Raw genomic sequence first — 15,840 nt, 5'->3', positions numbered from 1 at the left:
GCAGTCCATTGGTTATAGGCCTCCAGTCTTCTTGGTTTTCTTGTGTTCATGTATATCTGAAAACATTTCTACGTAATAATCTAATTCTCATGGTTCGTAGTTACTATTTTTCCCATAAAATACAAATTAGCAGATGATGTAAATTTCGGAAAATTATGCTGATTTGACTGTTGAAATATGGAAGCTGGTTTAGTTAGTATTGCAGTAGTAGGAAGTCAATTTTGCTATTCCTTGGTCTACCTTTCAAAGCAGATTTTAGCATTTCTGTAAGTATTGGTTGTGAAGCCTAAAATTTGAAGTGGGCAAGCATTTTTGATCTCTTCAAGTTAAATGTACTACGTACCAAAACATGAAATTATTGTTAAACCTGCACTTTGTCCCCACAACCTTTCCACCACCCCTCCCCCAAAAAAATCTGGTTCGAAACTTAGAGCACTGAAACAGCCTAAATGACCAGAGGGGACATGAGTGCAGTTGACTGTTTTCTCTCCTTTTTCTCCCCAAAAATTTCATATACTGTATAGTACTCAAGGTAGTATTGGGAGTTAACTATAATATGAAATCCATTGCATTCTGCTCGATGCAGCAGTGTACTGTCAGTGGGGGTCACCCTTTCACTGCTTCCCTATTGAATTCTTTTATAAGAAACAAAAATGTTCTTCTCACGATTGTTTCTGTTAAAGGAGTGGTCCTCATAAATAGGTTCAGACATGAACAGTGAAGCAGTTTTGAACAGAAGCGTTGTTCAACATGTGAGCAGTTAACTCTCTGTGGAGATGGCTTATACTTGATATAATGATACTAATCCTCTAACTTTAATATGCAACCGGTGTTTTGAATACTTCATAAATTCTTGCCTATGGCACCTAAATTTAGAATTTGTAAGGGTTGATGAGAATTCTAGGGCTTGTGCTTGCCATTTAAGTTAGGTGTGTTCAGTTGTAAAATTCTGAAGAATTCCATTCATTTTTTTCAAATGCTTCTCACTGTGCCCTGTAATTTATATGCAAATCCTTGAGGGGCGGGAGGATGGGTGGTGTTGATCCATTTTCTCCAGACGTTCCACTGCTGCTGTCAGTGAAGAGCAAGTTTAGTCTTCACATTTGTTTGTAAGATGGCCTTGAGATGAAAAAATTCCTGCTTTTTGAGAATTGGTTACTGAAATCAAGTGGGACAAGCTGGTTCTCCTGTTGCCTTCTGTGCATCCCTTTAGGCTGTGTGAAAATGTACAGCTCTTTCATATTTTGGTTAGTCCTAAAGGATTGTGAAATTGGAGAACTCTAAGCATGGAGCTTACAAGTGAGTCTGTCGCTCAGTTACTTTTGAGACCCGGGGTTCTGGACAACTGGTGTATTTTGGATTTTATCCAGTACCTTGTTCTAAGATAGTGCAATTGAAGAATGTTCCACAAATCTTTCCCTTTCTGAGCTGCTTGGGCTTTTCCTCATAAACTGCTTTATTGATTGTGTGTTTCTTTCAGTTTTGTTTCAGGGCTGTTTATTTCAATTTTAGTTGCTGTTTCTTTAAAAACCATCAGTGAATGTGGATGGCAGTATTGAGAGCTGTACTTTAGTCCGACCTGCAGATAAAATAGGTTTTTGTATTGTCATTAAAGAGTGAATTTTGTGATGTTGGGCAGAGTCAGCAGTTTGCTTGGGGGGAAAATGCTGTTGATGTGTGAAAGACAAGGGGAGTCGAGGGTCAGCAGAAAGGTCATAAAATGTCTTTTCCAACAAAAAGGATACTGTATCATGTATTAGAAATATTGCTCAGCTCAAAACTGAATTACAGGGACTGAGCTGCTCTAAGATTAGTGAACCTTTCAGTGAGTGCCATTCAATAAACTGATTCCACCAGAAGTTGTAACTCTCAAGGGCAAAGGAAAGAAACAGCTCCCCTATACTCAGGTTGAAGGATAGTTGAAAATATTGCATCTTCTTCATTTGTCTAAGGTTGTATCGCAGGTTGATATACTATCACATCCCCTCTCCACCTGTCTGATCCTGTCATTCAATTTTAAGAAAGGAGTATAAACAGGAATGTGTCATTTTGCCATTTGAACTTGTTCCACCATTTGTATAGTTATAGTTGATAGTTACATGAATTCTATCTTCAAACATGAAGCGTATATCCATTAACTCCATGTGCATCCACATATCTAACAAATTTTGTCTTCAGCACTCTAGGGTATCATATTTCTCAGATCTAACACTTTGAGTGAAGAAAGTTTTTCCAATCTTAGTTCAAAAATGGCATTTCCCTAATTCTGAGGCTATGACTTGGAGTTATAGATTATTCAGCTAAGGGGATCATCTCTCAGCAACTACCCTTTTAAATGATGAAGTGTTTTTCATGTTTCATTGAGATCACCAGTGATTCTGGGTTAAGCTTATTCAATTGCTCCACATACCAGGGATTCTTTTTTTCACCCTTTGTCGCATTACCTTGAAGTGTGAATCCTTTCTCAGCTAAACAAACCAGAGCTACTCTAGCCATGGCCCAGGCCCAATTCATTTGTTCAATTTTATACTGAAGACTCTTTATTTTGAAAACAAACTTGAAACTGTGTTCTCAGGTGTGGGCTGGATAAGCTTGCAGCTTTTGTGATTCATGTAAAAGAGCACATAGGTCCCTTTGAATGCAAATATTCTCTTGAGTTTTTATTCACTTGTGGGATGAGACATCGCTGGCTGGACCAGCCTTTATTGTCCATCCCTAATTGCTCAGAGAACAGTTGAAGAGTCAACTACATTGTTGTGGGTCTTGAATTACATGTGGGCCAGACCTTATAAGGACGGCAGTTTCCTTCCGTAAAGTACATTAATGAACAGATGGGTTTTTCCAAAAATCGACAATGGACTCGTGGTCATCATTAGACCCTTAATTCCAGATATTTTGTTTTTATTGAATTCATATTCCACAATCTGCTGTGGTGGGATTTGAACCCGATTCCCCGGTACATTATCTGGGTCTCTGGATTAACAGTCCAGCGATAACACCGCGAGGCTATCGCCTCCCCCATTTTGTGTCCCCATTTTGAAATCTGCTTTTTCTATTTTTCTTGCAAAATATATAGCTTCTCACATGTAAGCATTAAATTTGGTCTGTCATTTGCTTAACACTCACTTCATCTGCCTTTATACTTTTGCAGTTCCTTTGTTTCCTCCTAATAGCTTAAATTTGTATGAAATGCAAATTGAGCATGCGTTATGCTCAGACCCTTCATTTAAAACATTAATATAAATTGCAGTTAGTTTATGTTTAAGCAGTGAACATTGAAGTATTGATCATTGATGACAGATAAAGTATATGATTTCAGCAGATAGGTCAATGTCAACTTTGCAACTTGATAAATTCATCATGTTTTTTTGGTGAACAGTTGGAAAACATCTACAGTCATGTAAACAATTGACTTGGTTATCCAAGTGGTTTTACTTTACTTACTTCTCCATTTGGTCCTATGGAATCTTTATCAGTTAACACAAATGTCACTTTATTGATTTATTCCTGCAGATTAAACCTCCTGATGAATCACATGACATTAGAAAACATGATATAACATTAAGTCGTGTTTAGAGACAGTAGGATAGATATTGAAAAACTTGGTCAAATCTCAGGTTTAATGGAGTACGAAGGAAAAATTAAGCAAAAGAGGTTTAGGGAGAAAGTCCAGAGCTTAGGATCATGTGACGAGAGGCGCAAACACCAATGGAAAAGCCAAGAAAATAGGGGATGCTCAAAAGCTAGAATTAGAGAAGCATAAATTTCTTAGGGGGCTCTGGAACTGGAGGAAAGGGGTACTCCATGAAGAGGTTTGAAAATGATATGAAAATTTAAAAATCTTACCTGTTGCTAAATTGGGAGCCAATGCATGTCAGTGAGCATAGAGGTTACAGATGAATGGACTTGATATGAGTTAGGATAGAGGATGCTTTGTATGACATCACATTTAACAAGTTTGATGTGAGAGTCTGGTCAGGCATGTACAGGAATAGTCCAATTTAAAGATATCAAAAATTAATGAACCAGATACGTTTTTATGACAATCAATAGTAGATTCAGGGCAGCATTGCTGAGAATAGCTTTCAATTCCAGATATTATTAATTCAAATTCCACGAGCTGTCATGGTGGGATCGATCCATGTCCCCAGAGGATTAGTCTGGGCCTCTGGATTTTTAGTCCAGTGACTTTGCCACTACTCCATGACTTCCAGTCGAATAACAGTTCCTTCTTTCCTCTAACCAAGACCGTGTGACATCATTGCACTAGGTGGTGCTTCCTGCAGTCACACAGATATTAACTCTGTCAGACCATATACAGCAGATTAAATTTCTGTTCACCCACACTGATCTTGTGGTGCAATGGAAATGTTAAGTTCACCTTAGGGTATAATGTCCATGGACAAATGTCATAAAATGTCTAAACAGGCTGATCTAAAAATAACACAAACTACTTCAAGGACAGTGGAGGGGTCAAGCTGGTGCTGTGTGATATCAGTGTACATAAGGAGCCAATCCTGAAGAAGGGCTACACCCGAAACGTCGACTTCTATACCTCCTGATGCTGCCTAACTTGCTGTATTCTTCCAGCCTCCTGCCTGTCTACATAAGGAACCTAGCATGGTTTTGCTTAATAACAACATTAGATGAGGAAAAGGAGTGGAGCAAGGATAAATCCTTGGAGTCACCACAGCTATGTCTGTGTGAACTGAATGCAAAACTGTTGCAGGTGATTCTCTGGCTGAAATTAAATAAAAATGAAACCAGCGGAATGCATTCACACCCAACATTGGAGAAGAATGATACATTCAACCCTGTTAAAGGTTACAGATAGAAAAAGAAAGAGGAGACAAGATAGTTTAACTCTGTCATCATTGTATGACTTTGATAAGAGCCATTTTCTTACTTTGGCAGGCCAAGAAGCCTAATTAGAGGGATTCAAACATTGAGTTCCTATCACACCTTATCCGAAGTTATCTGGCCAACATTCGTTTTAAGCTGTAAATCTGTTGATGGAGCTGCCATAATTGAGTTCCATCTGAATGGTGCTTAGATAGCATGCAAATTGGCTCATTGACGAGGCCTTTGGCTGGGTGTGTCAAGTATGTATAGTATCAGTGAGTTTTTTTTTTAGAAAAGCAATGGAAATTGCTTGTGCTAGCTTTGATTTTGTGATTGATATCTGTGAAGCTTCTCTTTAACCATTGTCCTTCCTCCGAGATGATTGTCCTACCCATCCGTTGTTCAGAAAGTGCTGTGTGCAGGTTTATTTGTGACAACCTAAGCAACTGGAATGCATCAAAGGTAAAGGAATGTTGAGAATGTCTCCTGACAGTCTGATGACCCGACTACTGGAACCCATGACATTCCTTGGCTTTATATCTTTAACTTTCACACTTCTGAGTTTGGTATCATTCTCGAACAGGGGAAATTTGCACAAGGAGCACTTTTGTTCAGATTGAGTTCTCAAAGCACATTTTTCAGGATGAAAGTACCACAAAACTGTGTGTTTTGAAGATTTTGCGGTCATTGGTTTAAGTTAACTGGATGGATTGTTCAACTGAGTAAGCGAAATGTAGACATTAAGAGGTAGTGTCATAATAGTCATGAGATTTGCAATCCAGAAACCCAGACTTATGAGAGGTAAGCGTTTAAATCCATCAGCTGAGATCGTGAAATTTGCATTAATCTGGGATGAAAATGCTCATCTAATGGTTACTACAAAACTATATTGTTGCTAGTTGAAAAAATCCATTTGGTTCATTAATGTCCTTCAGAGAATTAAAAATCTGCCATCCTTATCTGGTCTGATCTACTTTTGATTCCAGATCTACAGCACAGTGGTTGTTTCTTAAACTCCATCTGAAATGCCAGAACCATTCCAAATTGATAAAACAAATTAAATTGGGCAGACCACCTGGAATTTTTATAATACTGGAAATTAATAAATAAGGGACTTTACCAGATGAAGGAGCAGCGCTCTAAAAGCTAGTGACTTCAAATAAACCTGTTGGACTATAACTTGGTGTAGTGTGACTTCTGACTTTGTCCACCCCAGTTCAACACTAGTACCTCCACATCATACCTACTGCACACACACAGGGAAGATAGTGAGAGAGACACAGAATCTTTGAAAGGAGCAGAAATAGATCACTGTCAGGGAGTGTTTTTTCGGTTTTGCCAAAAAGGAGTTCCTCAATGTATTGTCAGAGTTGCCAAAATGACCTAAAACCAGAAGTCCGTGTGAATAGCCCAGAGACACTAAAAAGCTATTTTTCTTTCTTTTTATTTTCATGAGATGTGGGTGTCACGGCAAGGTCAGCATTTTTGTTGTCTGCTCATAATAGCCCTTAAAATGAGTGACTGCTGGGCCGTTTTAGAGTAGACAGGCAGGAGGCTGGAAGACCGCAGCAAGCCAGGCAGCATCAGGAGGTGGAGAAGTAGACGTTTCAGGTGTAATCCTTCTTCAGGACTGGGGGTGTTATAGGGGGAGCTGCAGGTAAAGGAGGTGGCGGGGTCAGGGTGGTGAAGTGGAGATAGATGAAGACATGTAGAGGGTATGACCTGTTGGTGAATGGGAGGAATGAATCCAGATGGTAGCAGGGAGATGGGGGAGGGGCTGGAAATGGAGTCGGGAGATGAGAATGGAGGTTACTTGAAATTGGAGAACTCAGTGTTGAGTCTTCTGGGCTGTCGGCTGCCCAGGCAGAAGATGAGGTGTTGTTCCTCCAATTTGCAGTTTGGTTTGTTGTGACAGTGGCAGTGATTTCCTCAAATTCCAGGAGCAGTAATTACAGTTTCATATGCTGTTGCATTGTTTTGGAACTTTGGGGAAAGAAAAGTCAAAACAACAGCACTTTTAAAAAGGGAGAGGTACAGACAAAGGAAGCATATGGTGAGGTCAGTGCAGGAGAGAGACAAAGAAAGAAACTGACACCACAGTCTGCCTGCGCAGTTACTGCCTTTGCTGTTTGAATTCGCTGGACATCTGTGTGTGTCTGAGAAAATCAACAAATAGTGAATTTCACAGCTGATCTTGGACGAACTGTTTGGGCGAAGTCACAGCACAGAAACAGATAAGTGAATAGTTTTAACCTGGAGCAGTGCTTTGCAGAGGAATAAGACGGTGCTATTTTCTGGGTCTGTAGTTTGTGAAGGAGCAAAAATGACCTTTCGTAGAGTGATATGCGCTTCTTGTCAGATGTGGGAGTTTAAAGAGAGTTCAACGGTTACTGTGGATTATATCTGCAATAAATGCTGTTGGTTGCAAATCCTATCAGATCGAATGGATTTTTTGGAGAGACAGTTAGTGGTAGTGAGGAATTTGCAATCGCAACAGTATGTGATGGATAGCAGTTATAGGAAGGGGAAGTGTCACAGATATAGTCACATAGATGGGTTAAATCCAGGAAAGGTAAGAGAGGTTAGTGCAGGAGTCTTCTGTGGCTATCCCCATTTCAAACAAGTATGTGATGGATTCTCAGGGGAACGCAGCATGAACAGCCAAGTTTCTGGTATTGAGACTGGCTCTAATGCAATGAGGGTTATGTCGGTTTCCAAGAGATCAACTGTGTTAGGGGACTGTCTAGTCTGAGGTACAGACAGAGGATTCTGTGGCCAGCAGGAAAAAATCAGAATGGTGTGTTACTTCTCTGGTGCCAGGATCAAGGGTGTCTCAGAGAGGGTGCAAAATATACTCAAGGGGGAGAGAGGCCAGCTAGAGGTCACTGTTAACTATGGAACCAACGACATAGGGAGGGGAAAGGTTGAGATTCTGAAGGGAGATTACAGAGAGTTAGGCAGGAATTTAAAAAGGAGATCCTCGAGAGTAGTAATATCTGGATTACTCCTGATGCTACGAGCTAATGAGGGCAGCAATAGGATGATAGAGCAGATGAGCTGGTTTATGGGAGAATGATTCACATTTTTGGATCATTAGAATCTCTTTTGGCGTAGAAGTGACCTGTACAAGAAGGATGGATTGCACCTAAATTGGAAGGGGACCAATATACTGGCAGGGAAATTTGCTAGAGCTGCTCAGGAGGATTTAAACTAGTAAGGTGGGGGGGTGGGACCCAGGGAGAGAGTGAGGAAAGAGATCAATCTGAGACTGGTGCAGTTGAGAACAGAAGTGAGTCAAACAGTCAGGGCAGGCAGGGACAAGGTAGGACTAATAAATTAAACTGCATTTATTTCAATGCAAGGGGCCTAACAGGGAAGGCAGATGAACTCGGCATCGTTCAGAACATGGGACTGGGATGTCATAGCAATTACAGAAACATGGCTCAGGGATGGGCAGGACTGGCAGCGTAATGTTCCAGGATACAAATGCTACATGAAGGATAGAAAGGGAGGCAAGAGAGGAGGGGAAGTGGCGTTTTTGATAAGGGATAGCATTACAGCTGTGCTAAGGGAGGATATTTCCAGAAATACATCCAGGGAAGTTATTTGGGTGGAACTGAGAAATAAGAAAGGGATGATCACCTTATTGGGATTGTATTATAGACCCCCCAATAGTCAGAGGGAAATTGAGAAACAAACTTGTAAGGAGATCTCAGCTGTCTGTAAGAATAATAGGGTGGTTACGGTAGTGATTTTAACTTTCTGAACATAGACTGGGACTGCAATAGTATTAAGGGTTTAGATGGAGAGGAATTTGTTAAGTGTGTATAAGACAATTTTCTGATTCAGTATGTGGATGTACTTACTCGAGAAAGTGCAAAACTTGACCTACTCTTGGGAAATAAGGCAGGGCAGGTCACTGAGGTGTCATTGGGGGGAGCATTTTGGGGCCAGCAACCATAATTCTATTAGATTTAAAATTATGATGAAAAAGGATAGACCAGATCTAAAAGTTGAAGTTCTAAGTTGGAGAAAGGCCAATTTTGAAGGTATTAGGCAAGAACTTTCAAAATCTGATTGGGGGCAGATGTTCACAGGTAAAGGGACAGCTGGAAAATGGGAAGCTTTCAGAAATGAGATAACGAGAATCCAGAGAAAGTATATTCCTGTTAGGGTGAAAGGAAAGGCTGGTAGGTATAGGGAATGCTGGATGACTAAAGAAATTGAGGGTTTAGTTAAGAAAAAGAAGGAAACATATGTCAGGTACAGACAGGAAAGATTGTGTGAATCCTTAGAACAGTATAAAGGCAGTAGGAGTATACTTAAGAGGGAAAGCAGGAGGGCAAAAAGGGGACATGAGTTAGCTTTGGCAAACAGAATTAAGGAGAATCCAAAGGGTTTTTACAAATACATTAAGGACAAAAGGGTAACTAGAGAGAGAATAGGGCCCCCCAAAGATCAGCAGAAAATGGGGGAGATACTAAGCGAGTATTTTGCATCAGTATTTACTGTGGAAAAGGACATGGAAGATATATAATGTAGGGAAATGGATGGTGACATCTTGAAAAATATCCATATTACAGAGGATGATGTGTTGGATGTCTTGAAACGCATGAAGATGGATAAATCTCCAGGACCTGATCAGGTGTACCTAGAACTCTGCAAGGGAGCTAGGAAAGTGATTGCTGGGCCTCTTGCTGAAATATTTGTATCACCGATAGACACAGGTGAGGTGCCAGAGGACTGGAAGTTGATTAACGTGGTGCCTCTGTTTAAGAAGGGTGGTAAGGACAAGCCAGGGAAGTAATGACCAGTGTGCCTGACGTCGGTGGTGGGCAAGTTGTTGGAGGGAATCTTGAGGGACAGGATGTACATGTATTTGGAAAGGCAAGGACTGATTAGGGATAGTCAACATAGCTTTGTGCGTGGAAAATCATGTCTCTCAAACTTCATTGAGTTTTTTGAAGAGGTAACAAAGAGAATTGATGAGGGCAGAGCGGTAGATGTGATCTACATGGACTTCAGTAAGGTGTTAACAAGATTTCCCATGGGACACTGGTGAGCAAAGTTAGATCTCACGGGATACAGGGAGAACGAGCCATTTGGATACAGAACTGGCTCAAAGGTAAAAGACAGAGGGTGGTGGTGGAGGGTTGTTTTTCAGACTGGAGGCCCGTGACCAGTGGAATGCCACAAGGATCGGTGCTGGGTCCACTACTTTTCGTCATTTGTATAAATTATTTGGATGTGAGCATAAGAGGTACAGTTAGTAAGTTTGCAGATGACACCAAAATTGGAGGTGTAGTGGACAGCGAAGAGAGTTACCTCCGATTGCAGCAGGATCTTGATCAGATGGGCCAATGGGCTGAGAAATGGCAGATGGAGTTTAATTCAGTTAAGTGCAAGGTGCTGCATTTTGGGAATGCAAACCTTAGTAGGACTTATATACACTTAATGGTAAGGTCCTAGGGAGTGTTGCTGAATAAAGAGACCTTGGAGTGCAGGTTCATAGCTCCTTGAAAGTGGAGTCGCAGATAGATAGGTTGGTGAAGAAGTCGTTTGGTATGCTTTCCTTTATCGGTTAGAATATTGAGTACAGGAGTTGAGAGCTCATGTTGCGGCTGTGTAGGACGTTGGTTAGGCCACTGTTGGAATATTGTGTGGAATTCTGCTCTCCTTCCTATGGGAAGGATTTTGTGAAACTTAAAATGGTTCAGAAAAGATTGGGGCAGCACTGTGGCTCAGTGGTTAGCACTGCTGCCTCACAGCGCCAGGGACCCGGGTTCAATTCCCACCTTGGGCAACTGTCTATATGGAGTTTACATGTTCTCCCCGTGTCTGCGTGGGTTTCCTCTGGATGTTCCGGTTTCCTCCCACAGTGCAAAGATGTGCAGTCAGGTGTATTGGCCATTCTAAATTGCCCGTAATGCTGGGTGCATTAGTCAGGGTAAATGCAGAGGAATGGGTCTGGGTGGTTTGCTCTTCGGAGGGTCGGTGTGGATCTGTTGGGCTGAAGGGCCTGTTTCCACACTGTAAGTAATCTAATCTAATCTTTCAAAAAATTTACAAGGATGTTGCCAGGGTTGGAGGATTTGAGCTATAGGGAGAGGCTTTAAAGGCTGGGGCTGTTTCCCCTGGAGCATTGGAGGCTGAGGAGTGACCTTGTAGAGGTTTACAAAATTATGAGGGACATGGATTAGGATAAATAGACCAAGTCTTTTCCCTGGGTTGGGGAGTCCAGAACTAGAGGGCATAGGTTTAGGGTGAGAGGGGAAAGATATAAAAGAGACCTAAGGGTCAACTTTTTTCAGGCAGAGGGTGGTACGTGTATGGAATGAGCTGCCAGAGGACATGGTGGAGGCTGGTACAATTGCAACATTTAAGAGGCATTTGGATGGGTATATGAATAGGAAAGGTTTGGAGGGATATGGGCTGGGTGCTGGTAGGTGGGACTAGATTGGGTTGGGAGATCTGGTCGGCATGGATGGGTTGGATAGAAGGGTCTGTTTCCATGCTGTACAACTCTATGACAGTGGAGGAGGCCAAGGTTGGCCATGTCGAAATGGGAGTGGGAAGGGGAAATAAAATAGGTGGTGACTGGGAAGTCCAATCAGCCCCTGCAGGCCTGGCTGAGATGCTCGGCGAACCGTTACCTAAGTTTACGTTTCAGAGGGCAACAACTGTCAATCACAGGCTGGTGGGTCTGGAGTACAAGTAGATCAGATTTAGTGAAGATCGCGGACTTGCTTCCCTGAAGGGTATTAGTGAACCAAATGCATTCTTACAACAATCTTCCTTGTCTTGCCCATCCATTGTTCAAAACCTACTTCAACTCTAGCCTTTCAGAGTTCTTTTGAAATGTCAGAGACCTGAAATGTTGTTAACACTGCTGCCAGGATCCGCTGAAAGTTTGTAGCATTTTCTGTTTTCTGTGCAAGTTTGAGAGTTGAGTCAAGATGTAAAAATTAGGAAAAATACCTGGTTTTTAGAAGAGGAACAACAACAATTCCTGTGATTTCTTTTTAGTGTTTTCAATCAGCCTATCCAGCCATACTATTACACAGCACTAGAGCAAGTAGGTCTTGAATCCAAGCCTCCTGGTCCAGAGGAAGGAAGAATACCACTGTGCCACAAAACCTTTAAGAAATACCCTGATGTTTGGTCTGTGTGAATGAATATCACCTGAAGGATGTTACATATGCAGCTGGTCAAAGTTCCAACTGTACAGAGTCATCGAGTTATACAGCCTGGAGACTGACCCTTCAGTTCAACTCATCCACCCAACCAGACATCTCACTCTATCTTCGTGCCATTTTCCAGCATTTGGCCTGTACCACGCAAAACTCTTCCAATTCATATACCGATTCAGATACCTTTTAAATGATGTAATTGTACCTGCCTCCGCCACTTCCTCTGGCAGCTTATTCATACAAGCAGCACCGTCTGCATGAAAAGGTTACGCCTCAGATCTTTTTAAATCTTTCCCCTCTAACCTTAAACCTATGCCCTGCAGTTTTGGATTCTCCCACCCTAGGAGAAAGGCTTTCACTATTCACCCTATCCATGCCCCTCATGATTTTATAAACCCCTCTAAGGTCACTCCTCATTCTCCAATGCTCCAGGGAAAATAGCCTCAGCTTACTCAGCCTCTCCCATAACTCAGCCCTTCCAGTCCTGTAACATCCTTGTAAATCTTTTCTGCACCCTCTCAAGTTTAACAACTTACTTCCTTTAGAAGGATGACCAGAATTGAACACAGTATTCCAAAAGTGGCCTCACCAATGTCCTGTACAGCTGCAATATGACATCCCAATCCTCTACGCAATGTTCTGACCAATGAAGACAAGCGTATCAAACGCCTTCTTCACCACTCTGTCTACCTGCAACTCCAATTTCAAAGAACTGTGCACACACACCACTAGGTCTCTTTGTTTGGCAACACTCCCCAGGGCCCTACCACTTACTGTACAAGTCCTGCTCTAATTTGCATTACCAAAATGCAGCACTTCTCATTTATCAAAATTAAACTCCATCTGCCAATCTTTGGCTCATCTGTTCAGATTAGATTACTTACAGTGTGGAAACAGGCCCTTCGGCCCAACAAGTCCACACCGCCCCGCCAAAGCACAACCCACCCATACCCCTACATTTACCCCTTACCTAACACTACGAGCAATTTAGCATGGCCAATTCACCTGACCTGCACATCTTTGGACTGTGGGAGGAAACCGGAGCACCCAGAGGAAACCCACGCAGACACGGGGAGAATGTGCAAACTCCACACAGTCAGTCGCCTGAGGTGGGAATTGAACCCGGGTCTCTGGCACTGTGAGGCAGCAGTGCTAAACACTGTGCCACCGTGCTGCCCACAAAGGTCTTGTACTGTGAGGTAAGCTTCTTCATTGTCCACTACAACATCAATTCACGTGTCATCTGCAAACTTACTAATCATACTTCCTATATATGCAAATCATTTGGGAAAATGACAAAAAGCAGTGGACCCTGCACTGATCTTTGTGGAATATATCTGGTCACAGGCTTTCAGTCCAAAAAGCAACCTCTACCACCACACTCTGTCTCCTACATTCAAGTCAATTTTGTATCCAATTTGCTAGCTCCCCCTGGATTCCATGTGATTTTACCTTGCTCACCAGTCTACCATGTGGAACCTTGTTGTAAGCCTTACTGAAATCCATGTAAACATATAATCTATTGTTCTGCCTTCATCAGTCGTCTTTGTCACCTTTTGAAAATGCTCAATCAAGTTCATGAGAAATGATTTCCCATGCACGAAACCATGTTGACTATTCCTAATCAGTTGTTGCATTACCAAATGCATGTAAATCCTGTCCCACAGAATCCCCTCCAACCGCTCGTGTGTGAACATTCCGTCATAATTTACCAGCCCAAGGATCTGGGTTTGGTCGCCTTTCTTTATCTTCCAATGGGCATAATCTTGACCTGTTGATTCTGTGGTCCAGTAAGTCACTTACAGCGCCCTGAAACACACATTTTTCCCTTTTTAGGCAAGCACCACCTTTGAAAAAGCCCATAGGACGTTAACTAAGTTCTCTAAGTGTTCCTTTTTAGTTTTCGCTGTTATTAGAAAGTTGTCTAGGTCGTGAGCCCAATTCTGGCTTGAAGTAGACCTTGCAAATGTTCTCCATTGTCTGCTGAAAAGTTGAACAGGCTGAAGATACCTCAAATGGCAGTCTCATTTATTGGTACAAGCCCTTATGGGTATTAATTGTAGCATACTTCTGGAAATCCTCATCTAAATGCAGTTGCAAGTCCAGCTTTGTGAAGTATGCCCCCTTGCCAGCTTTGCATATAAATCCTCTAGAATTTATAATGCGAGTGATTGGGTATATATCCGGCTGCAGAAAGCGGTTTACCGTTTGTTTAAAATCCCCACAAAGGCAAACTGACCCGTCAGACTTCAAAACTGGTATGATGGCACTGAGGGGACCTGCAGAATCGTGGAATTGCTTCCTGGTCGACATGCAACGTGACCTTGACTCCTCTGATAGTCCCTAGACCATCCTGGAAGTTTGCAGGTATTTAATTCGAACTTCACTCCAGCAATCATTTTCTAATTGTAAAGTGTTGAGTCCAATCGAGGTGAGTCTCTCACAACCAATTTTGCCCCATCAAGCTTGGGCCCGAGCCTTTTACTACAATTAGTGATAACTGAACTAGCTGCTTTTTATAAGAGAGAATCGAAGTTGCATGGTTAAGTAATACTTTAAAAATGTACAGGAAATTTAAAGAATAAAAATAAAAGAATCATAAAAATTTAAATCTCTCTTCCCTGATTATGAAAGCTTGGGAGAAAGCAATTCAGTCTCTTCAAGCATTTGAGACAAAGCTATTACGGAAGATTAAATCTGTTAATCTTTAATGGTTCCCCAGTATAGTTCTTGGCCTGGTCACGTTCTTGCGCAAGCTTAAAGGCTGGAATCCAGAGCAAATTTTGTTAAAAACTGGTTCCTTGATCACTGATACTGTCATACAGGTATTGACCCCCATGAGAACTGGATGCCCAATTAACCAAACGTTTTGATTGGTTCTGATTTGGATGTTGGTAAGCAACTTAACTTGTCCAAACCAGATGGAGGTGGACTTTCCAGGGCATGAACTCTCCTGGATACCAGCCTGTGAGTTACCTTGCTCAGTTTAGGTCTAATAGGACTCATTAGCTGTCTCAGTTGGCATATTGCAGCAACTACAATGGCTTGCCAGACTAGATTCTGAAGGAAATTTTAACCGTATGGCTGAGGCTTGGCTTTATTTTGAAGTTTTGTTGTGGACCGACCTGGAGTCTGTCTGATCAGGGTATGTTCTCGATGAGGCCATGCAATTGTCTTCACTCAAGTGATGCACCCACTCAGCCAGACTGGCGAGAGTGTTCAATTCCATCTTGTTGCATTTCCCAATGATAAAATCAGTTGTCGTGCTGATTTAAAGTTGGACTTCAACTAGTAGGCATTTTTTCATGGTTACATCGTTAATTCCACACACCAAACAGTCTCTCAGAATCTCATTAAGGGGAAAAAAATGAAGTCACATGTTCTACCACTCATCTTACCTTAAGTCAAAAATCTCAATATGGCTTCCCCTGGTTCTCTAATTCTGAGATGCTATCACTGTTACTCAGCAATTCAAGGAAGATTGGGGTTGTAGTATTCCTTAACTATGTCGATTAATTCTTGAAAATGTTTAGTATCTGGTGCCTCAGGGAAAGTTAGGTTCCTAGTGGGCAGCACGGTGGCACAGTGTGGCTAGTACTGCTACCTCACAGAGCTAGAGACCCAAGTTCAATTCCCGCCTCAGGCAACTGTCTGTGTGGAGTTTGCACATTCTCCCCGTGTCTGCAAGGGTTTCCTCTAGGTGCTCCGGTTTCCTCCCACAGGGTAGGTGAATTGGCCATGCTAAATTGCCTGTAGTGTTAGGTGAAGAGGTAAATGTAGAGGAATGGGTCTGGGTGGGTTGCTCTTC

General features: G+C 42.0%; 1 protein-coding gene across 10 annotated transcripts in view; it reads left to right on the top strand.

The window, feature by feature from the left end:
• The window catches only part of rasal2 (RAS protein activator like 2), a 393,387-nt gene that overhangs the window by 206,726 nt on the left and 170,821 nt on the right, over nt 1-15,840 (top strand). The window contains exon 1 of one of the 10 annotated variants that reach the window (XM_043699995.2): nt 1,124-1,299. The exons of the other annotated variants lie outside the window; for them this stretch is intronic. Within the exon in view, the coding sequence (XP_043555930.2) occupies nt 1,287-1,299 (13 nt within the window). The 5' untranslated portion in view covers nt 1,124-1,286. Of the gene's footprint in view, nt 1-1,123; nt 1,300-15,840 lie in introns of those variants that run through there. 10 annotated transcript variants of the gene reach the window in all.

This window comes from Chiloscyllium plagiosum, unplaced genomic scaffold (genome assembly GCF_037043375.1).
Source record: "Chiloscyllium plagiosum isolate Xiang-an unplaced genomic scaffold, Cpla_swu_hap1 HiC_scaffold_9, whole genome shotgun sequence".
Classification (NCBI taxonomy): Eukaryota; Metazoa; Chordata; class Chondrichthyes; order Orectolobiformes; family Hemiscylliidae; genus Chiloscyllium; species Chiloscyllium plagiosum.
The sequence above is the reverse complement of the archived record's forward strand: the minus strand, read 5'-3'. Positions and strand labels throughout refer to the sequence as shown.